Genomic DNA, 14,949 nt, shown 5'->3' with positions numbered 1-14,949 from the left:
AATATACTAAAAACCACTGATTTGTACACTTTAGGAGGTGACTTTTATGGTATGTGAATTACACTTTTTAAAAAGAAGATAAAGATGTCAGTGCAGATTTTACAGGAGAGAAATTAGAGTTACAATCAAACTCCATCATAAGTGGGTTCCAAAGAAACAAATCACACGAAATACACAGCTGCATTACTGCAAGGTTAATGAAAATCAGTGTGAATTATCTAAATAAAGGTGCAAGAATAAAGACGGCAGAACTATTACTAAACAATCGACCTCTCCCTGCACTGAGCAAGCCCGAAATGATCACAAGGCAGTTAGTTCCTAATCACCACCCTCAGCCCCCAGATAAGAACCCAGATAAGAAGACAAGGGCCGGTATCAATGCAGTTACATCTAAATTTGCTGTACTGCAGGACACATTATTATTGGGTTTTACTCTATGTATGTTAATAGAGGAATATTTAAAAGGAAAAAAAAAAGTGGTTAAAATCCAGTTCCCCTACACGGAGGGAAAAACAAGAAAATACAGTTCTCTCCCTACCTAAGATTGACCATGATCTTGTCCAAGTCACTAGCAACTTCATGTGTCTCTGTGCCTTGATTTACCCAGCTGTGAAAGTAAAATGATAATAACACGTCTCTGCTCCACAGGGTGATGTAACGGATAATTAATGCTTTTAAGGTTCTTGGTGACCTTTATATTTGAGACAGCCTGTTATTACGACGAAGCCTTAACAAACACCTTCTCTCCAGCAGTCAAGACCTGATTCTATTTAAAGAGGTAATGAGATTTGTTGCAAAACCAAATTGAATGTTTGATCCATTACTTTGCTTTTTTCACTTCATAAACTTGTGTAAAATAAATGCACATTCCTATAGTTGTTTAACTTGGTGCTTTAATCATATTGAATAACTGAATTTTAGAGAAAGAAAAAATGCTAAACTCTTTTATCCGATCCTTTATTTTAGGAGGATTTAGAAAGTTAGGATAACCTGCCCAAGGTCAAGCATAAGGCCTGGAGCTAGGATCCAGGTCCCAGACCCACCGTCTTTTATAAACATCAGTACCCCCAAATTAAACTTAAAACACATCTATCAGCATCGACTTTTACCGGGGATACAGATGTTACTACTCTTCTTTAGCTGTGGTTCTGGTTCATCTGTCAAAACAAACCCGTGGGCACCAATTAACGCACTGAAGTTGCAGAGCAGTGCAGACCAAGGACTTGAGCAGTCAGGCTCTTTGGAGCCGGGGTGTACGTCTCGGGCCATCCCAGAGTCCCTCAGGCACGTGGGCAAGTGAGCAGAGCCTTCGGCTCGGAGGAAGCCTCAGCACAACTCCCTTGCAACCAGATTTATAAAAAGAAACCTGGGAAGCTTCAAGGTGCACTCCAAGGTTGCTTTTTATCCCCCAGGACCCACACCTGGGACGCTGCCTTTCCTTGCTAGACACGCCTATCAACCCGCCTTTCACTTAACAGACAGTTGAGTGAAATACCTGCTATTCACCAGGAAGTGTGCTCGCTGCTGCGCCCGAAACATCTTTGTGTTCCTCAAAGTCCCTGTTTTTCAAGGGATTTTCAGTCTCTTGAGAACAGTACGTAAATTATGACATGCACACATAGCGACACTGCAAGGCAATAAATCTTAACTTCCACATCAGGTATACAGACAAAATGCTTTCAGAGCTCAGAAGAGGACGAGCCCGTGATCCTCCAAGGTGACATGCAGGCAGCCCCCCTACTTCTGACAGATCCTAAAAGTAGGAAAACTGAGTTTACTGGTTCTGTGAAGACTTCTATTCCCAGGGATCTAAACAAATGATAATATTCCTATTTATACCTCGGCTTTTAAACACACCTGATACATATCTTAATCTCCTCCTCCTCCTTCCCCAGGGAAGGCACATGACCTGCAACATGAGCCAACAACATCGCCAAGGGGGCTACAGGCTCACCAGCCCAAACACCCCTGATGACTGGAATTTTGGGGTCGTGGGTATTAAGCTAGGAAACCAAGGCTTCTTATCAACGTTTTTCAGGTCCCCTTTCCCCTCATTTTTATAAAATAATAACGACAAAATTCAATAAACATTCAAATAATTTTGCAGATACTACTAAACAAAGATGCCTAAACCTCACAGAAAGGTGATGTGGTCCTTTATCAACTGAAACGTGAAAGTCAGAATTAGATTCACAAATAGCAATTTAGGAGTAAATAATTAGTGTTGGAAAGGTAAAGGCAGGAAAGTTGACAGTAGCATGTCCTTCTGTTTAGAAGCTTCAAAGTGCTTCCCTGGAAATTCCGGATTCCCTCAGAAGCCCCCTGGGACACTCTGGGGAGGAAGGGACATTCTAGAAACTGTTCCACGTGGCACAGCATCTGACCCCGTCCTGGGGCAGCTGGTCAGGGCTCCTCACAGAAGACACAAAATAATGTTGCTGACAATTGCATATGTCTCTTAGCAAATAAATTTTCCCAGAGCTACTAACAAGTAAGAAACTGGGATAATTTGAACTTTGTCACATTGTCCCATAATACGTTAAGGTGGTTAATGTCCAAAAAGCAAAAAAAAAAAGGATAAAAGATAAAGGGATTTGCATGGGATTGGACACTTTATAAAAAGAGAATCAGAGCTGAGTCATGTAGGATCAGAAATAAATTTATAAGCTGCAAAAATCATAACTGAATCGTTTGAAATGAAAGGGAATTAATTTGCAGCTCCTGAATTTCAAACTTGATTGTTTTCTCCTATCAACAAACGTGTTTGCCTTACATTATGAGTGAAAATCTTTAAAGTCGGCAAGTTGTCATTCAAATCTCCCCCTTTTCCCTTTATGTGGTTACCTTTGATGAGTTGTGGGACTTTATGGATGGCTTTCAGTATAAGCCATTAAAACCATTTGGAAACAGGTGGGATATTCGCTATCAACACAGAGGATTAACACAAGGTGTTCCAAAAGGAACTCCTGGTCACCTGCCAAAACCACCCCACAGACAGCTTCCCCATCTTCATTGCTGACAACTTCATCCTTTCCGTTGCTTAGGCAAAACCCGGGAGTCCTCCTTGGCCTCCGTTCCTTCCCTCACACCACACAGCCGTCTCGGAGCAAGTTCTGCTGGCTCCACCTCCACTGCGACCACTGAGAACAAAGCCCGCATCACCTCTCGCCTGGTCACTGCAGAAGCCTCTGTCCCACCCTGGCCTCCTACAGTCCATTCATTCTCAACAGTCACTGACTCTTTTAAAACACTGGTCAGATCATGTCACTTCTCTGCTCAGATACATGGGATGGTCCCGCGTGTTGCCCAGAGTCAACATCAGACCTTGGGAACACATTTAGGAAGTATCCAAACAGCTCTTCTGCAATGGTTATTTCAAGAAAAAGCACTTATATGGTGTTACAAGCTGAACCAGCTGCTTTTTTTCACAAAACACAATTTTTACTCAAGAAAACAACGACAGAAAAAAAATTTTTTTTTTTAATGAGCTAAACGAACTGGTCATTTCCAAGGGGGGGGGAAATGACAGTATTTGTAGATATAATGCAAACTTTCCAGCAAAAATTGGAATTTTGGAAAATGTGTATTCACCACCATGAGCTTGACAGCTTCCCTATACTTTGAGACTTTTCCAATGAGATTGGAGGTGATATTAATGAATGTGATTTTTACTGCTAGATAATAAAATGTCCATATCTGAAAGGTCTGCATAATCAAGTGACCTAATATTTTGGAAATAACCATTGCATGTTATCAAATAATACATGAGTAGAAGATCCATTCAAAGTGCAAGACAGGCCAATGGACTTTAATGTGACAAAGTAAGGAAAGTCCACCAATAAGGTTTCAGATTTCACATTGCAACTAACATTGAAGGAACTACCTCTTGTTGAGCTTTGGTGTAATATTAAATAAGAATATCCACAACTATCTGAAAGGATTATTAAAGTACTCCTCCCTTTTCCGACTACAAATCTACGTGAGGTTGAGTTTTCCTCAAATCACTTCCACCAAAACAACACAGTGCAACAGACTGAATGCAGAAGCTGATGTAAAAATCCAGCTGTCTTCTATTAAGACACACATTAAAGAAATTTGCACAAAAGTCAAACAATACTACTCTTCTCACTGATCTATACATGATTCTGGTTTGGAGAACTAGTTCATTTTTAGAAATATGCTTATTGTGTTAACATGAAGTGTATTCATTGTTGTTACGTTAAAATAAACTTTAATAATTTTTTAAAATTTCTCAGTTTAAATTGCTAATATACTAAATACGGATAGATAGTAATACAGCTAAGCTCTTTAGAGTCCCACATAGCTAAGCTCTTTGGGGTCCCTGATAACTTTTTACAGGAAAGGATCTGGAGACCAGCAAGTTTAGCAACTGCAGAATCAGAGCCATTATCATGGTGGACTGATTATTGTCTATTCACACATCTACCCCTCAAAGTCTGCCCACCCCGAAAGTGGGGACTGTGGTTCTTTATTTTTGTATCTTTGCCATCAAACACAGTGCTTGATGCATAAACACAAATTTATTATCTTCCTGGTTCTGGAAGTCAGAAGACTAAACTTGGTCAGCAGGGCTGTATTTCATGTGGAGGCTCAAGGCGAGAATGTTTCCAGGCCGTTTCCAACTTCCAGAAGCTGCCTGCATTCCTTGGCTCACAGGCCTGCATCACTTCAATCTCTGCTTCTGTCATCACATCTTCTCTGATTCTGACTCTCCAGCCTCTCTCTTACAAAGACTCTGTGATTAGGCCCATCCGGATAATCCAAGATAATCTCCCCATCTCAAGGTCCTTAATTTAATCACATCTTTGAAGTCCCTTTTGCCACATAAGTTCCTTTTGCCATATTCACAGGCTCCGGGGATTAGGATGTAGGCATTCCTGGGGGAGACACTACTCTGCCTACCAGAAGCCATGTATGAAGATAATGCAGTTAAAGCCAAGGAGAAAATTACCCCACCATTTCCTCCAACATTTAAGAGTCTCCAGGCCAGGATGAGAAAGAAACTAAGCACAAAGATGACCTCTGGGAGAGAAACTGGGCGGCCGAGGACAGGGTGGGAGAAATTTACCTCTTTTATTTGTTTAACTAACGCTTACATGGCCTTTCCTATGTGCCAGGCACAGTCTAGTTCTTTCCAGGTATTAGTTCATCGATCCCATGATCCAAAAATCCTAAACTACTTTAGAGCTGCGAAAACTCAGCACAGAGACTGTAAGTGACCTGCTCAACCAAGGCCACACAGCTAGTAAGCAGGCGAGCCTGCAGCCAAGACTCGCACCCAGGGTGTCTGGCTAGTGTCCGTGCTCTTAACCACTTGACTACATAGCTTAGGGGGACTTATCTATCACAGTTTAACCTTTTATACTGCTGGAATTTCATATCATGCCCATGTATTACCAATCCAAAAAAATTATAAAGATACAGCCACATTTAGCTGTCTCTAAAAGTGAGAGCTAAAAGGGAGATGTCTATACTTGGTCCTTCCTGAGTCTCAATTCCTTCATAGGGAGGAATAAAGTCAGGAACATAATTCATTTACAAAAGAAGGGGAACAAAAAATGGAAATGGAGACAAGCATCATTTGGCAATCAGTACTTGTAACATCCACAGGAAGAGTCAGACCTTTTTTTCCCCTTTTATGTAACAGGCTATGTAACATTTCCTCTTTCCAACAACAGGTAACAGTTTTACAGAACCACTACCTCATAGAGGCCTGGCTCACTGTGCATGAACAGGAGACTATATTTGATCCAAACATCCCAACTTTCAAATGGCTATTAAAAGTGATAGATCCAACAGAAATTGCATGCTGTGTTCTTCAGAGAATTCTGTAGATCTTAACCTGAAAGATGAATTTGCATGTTACATTAGGACAGAGAACACAGGACTGGTTTTACTCAAAATGCCAGCAAGTTTTATTCACCAGCTTCTCCCTCAGTTCCAACACTGCCTCGCCCTCGGGGCTACGGGCATCTGCTCACCACCAGCCGGCCTGGCCTGAGGCCAGCCACGTCCCTAAAGCGGACCTGCAAGGACCGCGCCGCTAGCGGACACAGCGTTACGGTGCTGAGGAGCACTTTGTTTTTATAGGGCACTGACAGCAATTCATTTATTCATTCTTTCCCCCAAAAAACATTTATCTGAGTCTTTATTTTACAAGGGACTTTTGATCATTAAAAATAACAATACTGGGCTTCCCTGGTGGCGCAGTGGTTGAGAGTCCGCCTGCCGATGCGGGGGACACGGGTTCGTACCCCGGTCCAGGAGGATCCCACATGCCGCAGAGCGGCTGGGCCCGTGAGCCGTGGCCGCTGAGCCTGCGCGTCCGGAGCCTGTGCTCCGCAACGGGAGAGGCCACGACAGTGAGAGGCCCGCGTACCGGAAAAAGAAAAAAAACCAATAGTGTAAGAGCCAACGGAATGAAGCTCTAGCAGTGGAATAATAAAGCCAACATGCAGAAGGTGGAGTATCTACCCTGGAAGGATTTCGAGCCACACTTTAGTGCTCCTTAAATGACCAGACAATTTTTTTTTTTTTTTTTTTTTTTTTTTTAAGGCAAGGGAAAGTAGGGCAATACTCGCTAGTTTCTTCAGCTACCTGCCATGATATATCTGTTAAAAACCCCAGGAATTCAGGGTTTTAATACAATCTGGCCCCAACAGACTTTCCAATGTTATTTCCCACTCACAGAGAGCCAGGTGACCTCTGCTTTGGGCCTGTGTCGCAGGTTACACGCTCTCTATAAAATGCTCTCCCGCTTCCACCACACACCTTCTAATCCACAAGCTGCCCATCTAACACGCTCAGATCAAATGCTAACCTTTCTCCAATTCTCACACCTCTCTTTGGGGACCCCTTTGCTCCCAGCAGAAACAAACAGAAAAATCAGTGGGAATGCTACCTCTGAGGTGGACCTCTAATTCTCTTCATTGAAAAGTTTTTTTTTTTCAAACGTGAATTATTATTTACAAGTGTTTTACTTTTCCTGCTCAACTATAAGCCCCTTGAAGGTAAAAAACAACATCTAACTCATTTTTATATACCTGCAACATTCAGCAAAAACGTCTTGTTTATTTGTTAAGTAAACAAGTGAATGAATGAATGAATGTGGGAAACAGGAAGACAAATTCCCAATAACAACACTGAGTTTTATAAGGGAATTGGCACCCCAGGATCATAGTTACTGCTGCCACAAAGCCACATCGCTCACTTCTGCTGATGAAATTGAAAACCACCTTCAGCACCATCAGAAGAAACTATGAACTCTGAGACCAAAGCTCTGTGTCCTGGTAAAATCAGTATTTCCCGCCCAGATTTTTTTTAAAATTTTTACATGCGCCAACCATCTTTAAGAACTTGAATATGTTTTGACATCCGGGGATCTGGGGTGTCAGCCAGACAGACTCAGTAACAGCAGTTTCGCACACAAACGGCATTTTCTGAGCTCATTGCTCTTAGTCATCCTAAAGCAGGCTATGGAAGCCGAAATGCCCTCACTCTCATAAACAGGAAATAAGTGGCTTTGCCACATCAGAGCTGGCTCTATAATTCTTCCCCTGGTGAAAGCTGTATAATGGACACATACATTCCCAGGAGCAATTCACTCCAAAGAGCAAATCTGCATCTAAGTGGCTTCTGGTAGACTAAGACTCTACACTACTCATACAGCAATTCAAAAAGAGTGATTCAAAGTCGGGTGGGGAATTAAAAAAAGAACCTCAGGCTGCAGTTACCCTCATCATCCAGTAAGAAGCATTTGCTGCGCTGACATTATCTAAATGGAAGCAGGAACTTAAGTCTTTTCTATTTTTGTCTCCTGTTAAATATACCCCAATCCTAACAAGGCCATATGAACAGCTGTTTACAGATGGAAGCTACACTAATGCCACATCAAGTTCAATGTTTACATAAAGGCTTTGTTCAGGAAGTCTATGCCCCATGAGACTCTCTTAACAGCCATTGGAATTTTTCAAAAGATGGCATACACTGGAAAAGGGATTTTCAATATAAATCGAAAACAGCATTAACAGGAACCCAATATCAACAGGGCTGGCACGTCTGATGCCTTCAATAGTGGCCTTGTTGGCTCAAAAATAACATTGGCTTCTCTGGGGAATTCCAGCGGTAAAACTAATTCTCTCTATAAAAAGTCTTTACAGACGATATTTCCGCTCAAGTCAAATACAGCCTCTAGACATTTCTCCTCTCTCTCTCCTGTAGAGAACTAGAACAGAAATTCAAACCCTTACAGGCAGGAATCAAATGGTCATTCATTTCTAAGGATACAAAGGAACTCAGTACTGAACACCCATCACCTCTCGGTGCACCCCTGCCCATTCCACCCCTCACGGCGTCAGGGGAGCATCACAGCAAAGCCACTGACTGTTGCAAGTTCTTTGCTTCTCAGTGTGTCAATCCGCTGAATGGGACTGTCTCCCGAGGGGGTGCTGAGAACCAGTGAGGGGACCTGCTCATTTGAGAATACTGCGTGCTGCCTCCTGGCTGCACTGAGGACACCGGTGGGGCTGAGGGCATGGGATCCCATAATCGCTGTCATTTGCTGAGAACTTTATACACATTATCCTGTTTAATTCTCAAGAGCCGGGCACAGAAGCGTTCAGGGAAGGGTAGGTCCTACCGCTGAGGATCAGACTACCTCCTTCAGACCACTGGCCTTGACCATGTGAGCGAGCCCTGGTCCACGACAGAGCAGGCCCACCACCCCAGACCACCTGAAGGGGGCTTTCTGACTGCAGGAGCCAGGAATTTGCAATCTCACAAGCTCATTGGGTGGGTCTTAAGCATTTCCTTAAACACTATACACAGCCATGAGTCTCAAACACCACTAGGATGCTTCTTTTCTAGAAAAGCAGGGAACCTGAACAGCAACTCAATCCCTGCCCGAGTTCCATGGGACTTGTCACCATTACCACCATTTCTTTCACTCACTTATATATAACAAGAGGGGTTTTGTTTTTGTTTTCCCAGCTCAAACCTGACCAAAAGACTAAAGCTAACAAACATGAATTTCTGGATGCCTGACTGAAACCAAAAGTAGACCAGAAGTCCTAAACTGACGTTGCTTACCCTCCGGTCTTGCATATTTTAAACACCCAATAGGGCTCAGCGAATATTCAGCCCAGACAGTTAAGATATGCCCAAAACAGCTGCTGAGGGCTCCTTCTTCCTCCACCTTCTGACGTTCTTACAGTTTCTATTCAAAACAAACAAGCAAAAATACCAGGTCTTCCCTTCCAGAGAGCCAGCTGTGTGGTTTTTATTAACAGGCAAAGGATTGGCTTCTCGGGAAACTAAAACAGGGAAAGCTTCCTTCTTTTCAAGTACCAGGTTGCCTTTGGTAGCGCTGAGAGCACATGAAATTTAGGGAAAGGCAGACTCGGAAATGACCACTCCTAAGTATCATTCAAAGTTGTATGAAAAACTGTTTTTCAAAAATCACTTAAATTCTTTTATTTGTGTAATTTTAAAACCTTTTTTTTAACCACGAAAGTGGGACTACTGTCTCCTAATTCATCACCAAAGCAAGTCAAGGTAAGCTTTAATGAGACAGTGAGCTCACAGGGTGGGGGGAGGGGAGAGGAGACTCCCGTGTTCAGGTTTCCTGCCCCACGGGAGCCGGGCTGGACCAGAGCAGACACTGACTAGCTCAAGCTCACGGCAGCTCGTCGTTGGGCAGGGACGGAAGCCTCGTCTCCCAGATGAGGAATCAAGGCTCGGTGTCCTCATTCGGGCTCCCCCAGATGCAGAGTCTGAGCCAAGGTCGTGGGTACAGAAGTTTATCTAGAAGGTGATCCCGAGAAGCCCAAGCGGGGGAGTGAGGCCAGTGAGACCAGAGGGCAGAAAGCCCATGAAAGTGTGAAATGAGGTTCCACGTGCAAGAGGAATCAACTCCACAGGGGCCTCTGAAGAACTGGGGCTGCACCCCAAAACTGTCTTGGCAGGGGAGAGCGCAGCTGGGGTGTCATCCACCAATGCCCACCCTCCCCGGCTGAGCACCGCCCCCAAGGTCACACAGCCTGGGAAGGGCAGGCCCAGACTCAAGCCCCGGTGGGACTCAAACCTGCCTGCCTGTCACACCACCCACCTTCCCCACTTCCACGAACACGGGCTTCTCGTGCCATCACGGCGTGAGGCTCAGCTGAGAGGTTCCCTCTTTTCTCTCTCCTCTCCCTTATCTTCTTCCCTCCATCCCCCCCGCCAAGCCCCCGACCTTAAAAACAGACAGGCTTCCTTCTGAGATGTTCACTCACAGGCGTTTAACTTCCTTCACAAGCCACACAACTACTTCAAAAAAGAGAAGAAACAAAGGGGGCAGGGGGGTGGGGGAGGGATGGGCTGGGAGTTTGGGGTTGGCAGATGCAAACTCTTCTATATAGGATGGATAAGCAACAAGGTCCTGCTGTAGAGCACAGGGAACTAAATTCGATATCCCGTAATAAACCATAATGAAAAAAACATGAAAAAGACTGTATATATATATGTATAACTGAATCATTTTGTTGTACGGCAGAACTTAACATGACATTGTAAATCAACTATACTTCAGTTTAAAAAAAAAAACAACAACAAATTGATAGAGGGAAAAAAAAAAGAAATAAATTCCATATTTGCCAAGTATTTGGGAAAGCAGTTCATCGTGGCTGTTTTGTTCCCAACACGAGCACATTACTCTGGAGTGGTGGAGGGAATAGACAGTAAAGCCCTGGGGAGAAGATGCTTCATGGCCACAGAGCACGGTCTCACTGGGAGCACGGTCTCACCCGGAACACGGTCTCACCCGGAACACGGTCTCACCGGGAGCACGGTCTCACCGGGAGCACGGTCTCACCCGGAGCACGGTCTCACCGGGAGCACGGTCTCACCGGGAGCACGGTCTCACCGGGAAGACAGGGTGCTGATATGCCATCCAGGGAAGGGTGAGCAGAGATACACACCGCATCCGTGCGGGTACCTGTGGCATACACACTTCAGACCGGGGTGGAAAAGCCCTGCCACAGCCTAAGCTAAGCCACCTGCACACACTGACGTGGGTATCCCTAGGTAAGTTACAAAACTGTAACCCATAAGAATGGGTCTCTAGGGGGCTTCCCTGGTGGCGCAGTGGTTGAGAGTCCGCCTGCCGATGCAGGGGACGTGGGTTCGTGCCCCGGTCAGGGAGGATCCCACATGCCGCGGAGCGGCTGGGCCCGTGAGCCATGGCCGCTGAGCCTGCGTGTCCGGAGCCTGTGCTCCGCAACGGGAGAGGCCACGACAGTGAGACGCCCGTGTACCACAAAAAAAAAAAAAAAAAAGTGAAAAACACGATTAACTGACCTGTTTGATCCTTAACTGTTTCGGAAAAAAAACAAAATTTCTACTTTCTATAGAAATTCATTCCTGCTAGGACCAAAAGTGTTATTGATTCTGCAGTGATTTCTTATTCTGATAAAATACACAGAGATATAACAGGTAGTGAATGTATCCCTCAAGAATAATGAATCCAGGGCTTCCCTGGTGGCGCAGTGGTTGAGAATCCGCCTGCCGATGCAGGAGACACGGGTTCGTGCCCCGGTCCAGGAAGATCCCACATGCCGCGGAGCGGCTGGGCCCGTGAGCCATGGCCGCTGAGCCTGCGCGTCCGGAGCCTGTGCTCCGCAACGGGAGAGGCCACAGCAGTGAGAGGCCCGCATACGGCAAAAAATAAATAAATAAATAAATAAATAAAAGAATAATGAATCCAACGAATGGACACACGATGTCTTATGTAGAATACTCAGACCTGTAAGAGCAGCCCAGGGTGGCTGAATGATGAGCCTAATATAACCAAGTAATTAATTAGTTGCATCATACTTTTGGTTTTATGACACTCGCTTCTGTATGTCAGTAGTCAATGTAATGGCATTTTAAATTGGAGGGAAACCTCAAGAGAGGAGGAAAAGGCAGTACATAACCTTATTGAATCACAAATCTTACAATCTGATTTTTAAATTCCAAAAATGACCTAATAAACTTATTTTATAATTAAATTGATCCTAACAGCTTCTCTTTTTGTTTTCCATTCAGTTTTGGTAATCATGCAGAGATTTCCATTGGAAATCTATTATAATTAAGTATAAAAATTACTTGGTGTGCTTGTAACATAAGACCTCACGCTTGGTCTACGATGGGGGCTTGGCCAGCCCCCTCCAGGGGTACAGAAGGAAACCACAGGTTTTCAGTGTGAGCTAGAGCCCCTAATTTACTTGACTACAAAATATGAAATATGCACGAATACTAAGCTCAGAAATTCAAACCTTCAAGTGACTGCCTTACATGGAAATCTCACCTTCAGAAAAATAAGCTGGCATACAATTTTTCATTTTTAGGCCTTTACAAAATTTTAGAATTCATGACCTACATGAAAAGTTCGTAGTTTATTGAGGAACCAGTACTCGACAACAGAGTTAAAGAATGAATTGCATCAACCCTTCTTAGAACCAATAAATTACTGCAAGATGCCTTTGCCTTACATTCAACTGAATAGAAAAATCAACTTTGGCATTTATGCTGGCTTTCATCTCCTTCAGTAACAAAGTAATTACAATACCAAATATCATGGGTGATTTTTTTTTTTTAAGACTGCAATTTTCAAGAAAGTTATTTTGTGCAAAAACCATTATTTTCTATTTTCACTAAAAGAGATAATTACTAAAATGCATGGAATTTTAAATCAAATCTACTCGGTTGGCATCTGTGTTCTTCTAAGAAATGAGAAAACATTCTTTGAATAGCTTAAATAATCTCAGTTTGCAAGAAAAATCACAGCCTAAAAATATTAGCTGGTGATACCAGCCGTGAAGAAGGAAGAAAGAACAAAACCTTACCATTTGCCGTATCCTTTTTAAAGGTATCCAGGAATTCCTCCAGGAGTTGGGACTGGTTAGGAGGGGGCAGCAGACCCTTCTGGTCCCTTGAGAACAGGTCACTGTCTGACCAGGAAGCACAGAGAGCTGCTTTTGTGTCCGGCGGCCTGGCAGTCAGAGTGAGCTCCACACTCTTCTCAGAAAACAGGGCCTCCATCTGCTTGAGGTCAAGAGCAGACACAGCTTCCCCATTTAAGGTCATGATTTCATTGCCCTTTCTCAGCCCTGGGGAGAAAGGGGACACAGAGTAAGAAGAAAGAGAGATATTACTGAGAGAAATATTTTAAGATGAAAGACGGCTGCAACCTCAAACCGTCTAGCGTTCTCAGGGACTGTTCTGTTGCCACTTTATGGGTTTTGTTTGTTTGTTTGTTTGTTTGTTTTTTGCGGTACGTGGGCCTCTCACTGTTGTGGCCTCTCCCGTTGCGAAGCACAGGCTCCGGACGCGCAGGCTCAGCGGCCATGGCTCACGGGCCCAGCCGCTCCGCGGCATGTGGGATCCTCCCGGACCGGGGCACGAACCCGTGTCCCCTGCATCGGCAGGCGGACTCCCAACCACTGCGCCACCAGGGAAGCCCCCGTTGCCACTTTAAAAGAGAGCGCCAAAATGTGTAGTATTGGGATTCCACTGATAACAAATTTCAGCTCTCTCAGACTAGTATTGGAAGAAATAGTTTGAGAGTCACTCAAATTAATTATTCCTCTATGTGATGTTCAGTGCCCTGGGAAATAACATTTGCCTGTGTCTGTCTGCCTGGCCGGCTCCATCTGTCTGTACGTATGCATGTGTACTGTGTGTGTGTATACTCTCTCTCTTTCAAAACCACACACACAAATTCTCTCTATATATATACATATATGTGTGTATGTATATGGATACGCATATGCGTTTTCAATTCAACTATTAAGTTGACCTTCTTTAAAATTCTAGGAGAAATTGTTCTCTGACAAAATCATAAGAAAATTTCACTAGCCAGACTGCACTGCACTGCACAGAATTCAGAGAGAACAGAGACACCGTGAGCCACACGGACCTTCCCCATATGCCAGGCCATCCGGGAGAACATCACTTATAAAAATGCGGCTGAGATGCTGGTGCCCGTCCACCTGCGCGGTCACTGCAAACCCTGGGAATGAAAATAAAAGGAGAGAACAAGTCTAAACTCATCACACACTAAATCAATGGGCAGTACTTCCTTGACGATCTGTCCTCATAAGTATGGTATGTTTAGAAAGTCTAAATTACAATTATTTTGATATCTAGCAGGGGCAGAAAAATGTGTCAGATCTAAAGGTATAAGAAAAATGAGTGCACAGCCTTATTCAAAAGTTGAGACAATATATCCATGTTCAGAGCAGCATTATTCACAACAGCCAGAAAGTGGAAGCAACCCAACTGTCCATGGACAGAGGAAAGGAAAAACGGAACGTGGTCGAGACGTGCAATGGAATACCTTCGCTCAGAAAGAGGAAGAAAATTCTGACACACACTACAACGCAAACCTTGAGGACATTACGCTACATGAAACAAGCCAGCCACAAAAGAACAAATACTGTATGATTTCACTTATATGAGGGACTAGAGCAGTCAAATTTATAGAGACAAAAAAATAGAAGGTTGGTTGCCAGGTGCTGAGGGAAGAAGGTACAGGAAGTTACTGTTTCAGAGTCCCGGTTTTGCAAGACACAAACAGTTCTGGAAATAGATGCTGCTAGTGGTGACGCAACAATATGAATGTGTGTAATGTCGCTGAATTGTCATTTTAACCATTCTTAACAACTGTTAGGAAGGTAAACTTTATGTTATGTGTAGTTTACCGCAATTTAAATTTTTTTTTTAATTTTTAAAAAGTTGAGACATAAAATAGTCTTATTAAAATAAATTGAGGGGGCTTCCCTGGTGGCGCAGTGGTTGCGAGTCCGCCTGCTGATGCAGGGGACGTGGGTTCGTGCCCCGGTCCGGGAAGATCCCACATGCCGCAGAGCGGCTGGGCCCATGAGCCATGGCCGCTGAGCCTGCGCGTCC

The 14,949-nt window shown here is 44.0% G+C and overlaps 1 protein-coding gene across 15 annotated transcripts in view; it reads right to left on the bottom strand.

The window, feature by feature from the left end:
- Nucleotides 1–14,949, bottom strand: part of TIAM2 (TIAM Rac1 associated GEF 2) — a 262,812-nt gene that overhangs the window by 48,607 nt on the left and 199,256 nt on the right. For 11 of the 15 annotated variants that reach the window (XM_067011043.1, XM_067011041.1, XM_067011042.1 and 8 more), the window contains 2 exons: nt 13,958–14,050; nt 12,885–13,148 (listed from right to left, as the gene is read on the bottom strand). In XM_067011043.1, coding sequence (XP_066867144.1) covers nt 12,885–13,148; nt 13,958–14,050 — 357 coding nt within the window. Of the gene's footprint in view, nt 1–12,884; nt 13,149–13,957; nt 14,051–14,949 lie in introns of those variants that run through there. The other 4 variants (XM_067011049.1, XM_067011050.1, XM_067011054.1 and 1 more) reach the window with 2 other exon arrangements.

Source organism: Kogia breviceps, chromosome 13, assembly GCF_026419965.1.
Source record: "Kogia breviceps isolate mKogBre1 chromosome 13, mKogBre1 haplotype 1, whole genome shotgun sequence".
Classification (NCBI taxonomy): Eukaryota; Metazoa; Chordata; class Mammalia; order Artiodactyla; family Physeteridae; genus Kogia; species Kogia breviceps.
Note: the sequence above shows the minus strand (reverse complement) of the source record. Positions and strands in the feature narration are given on the sequence as shown.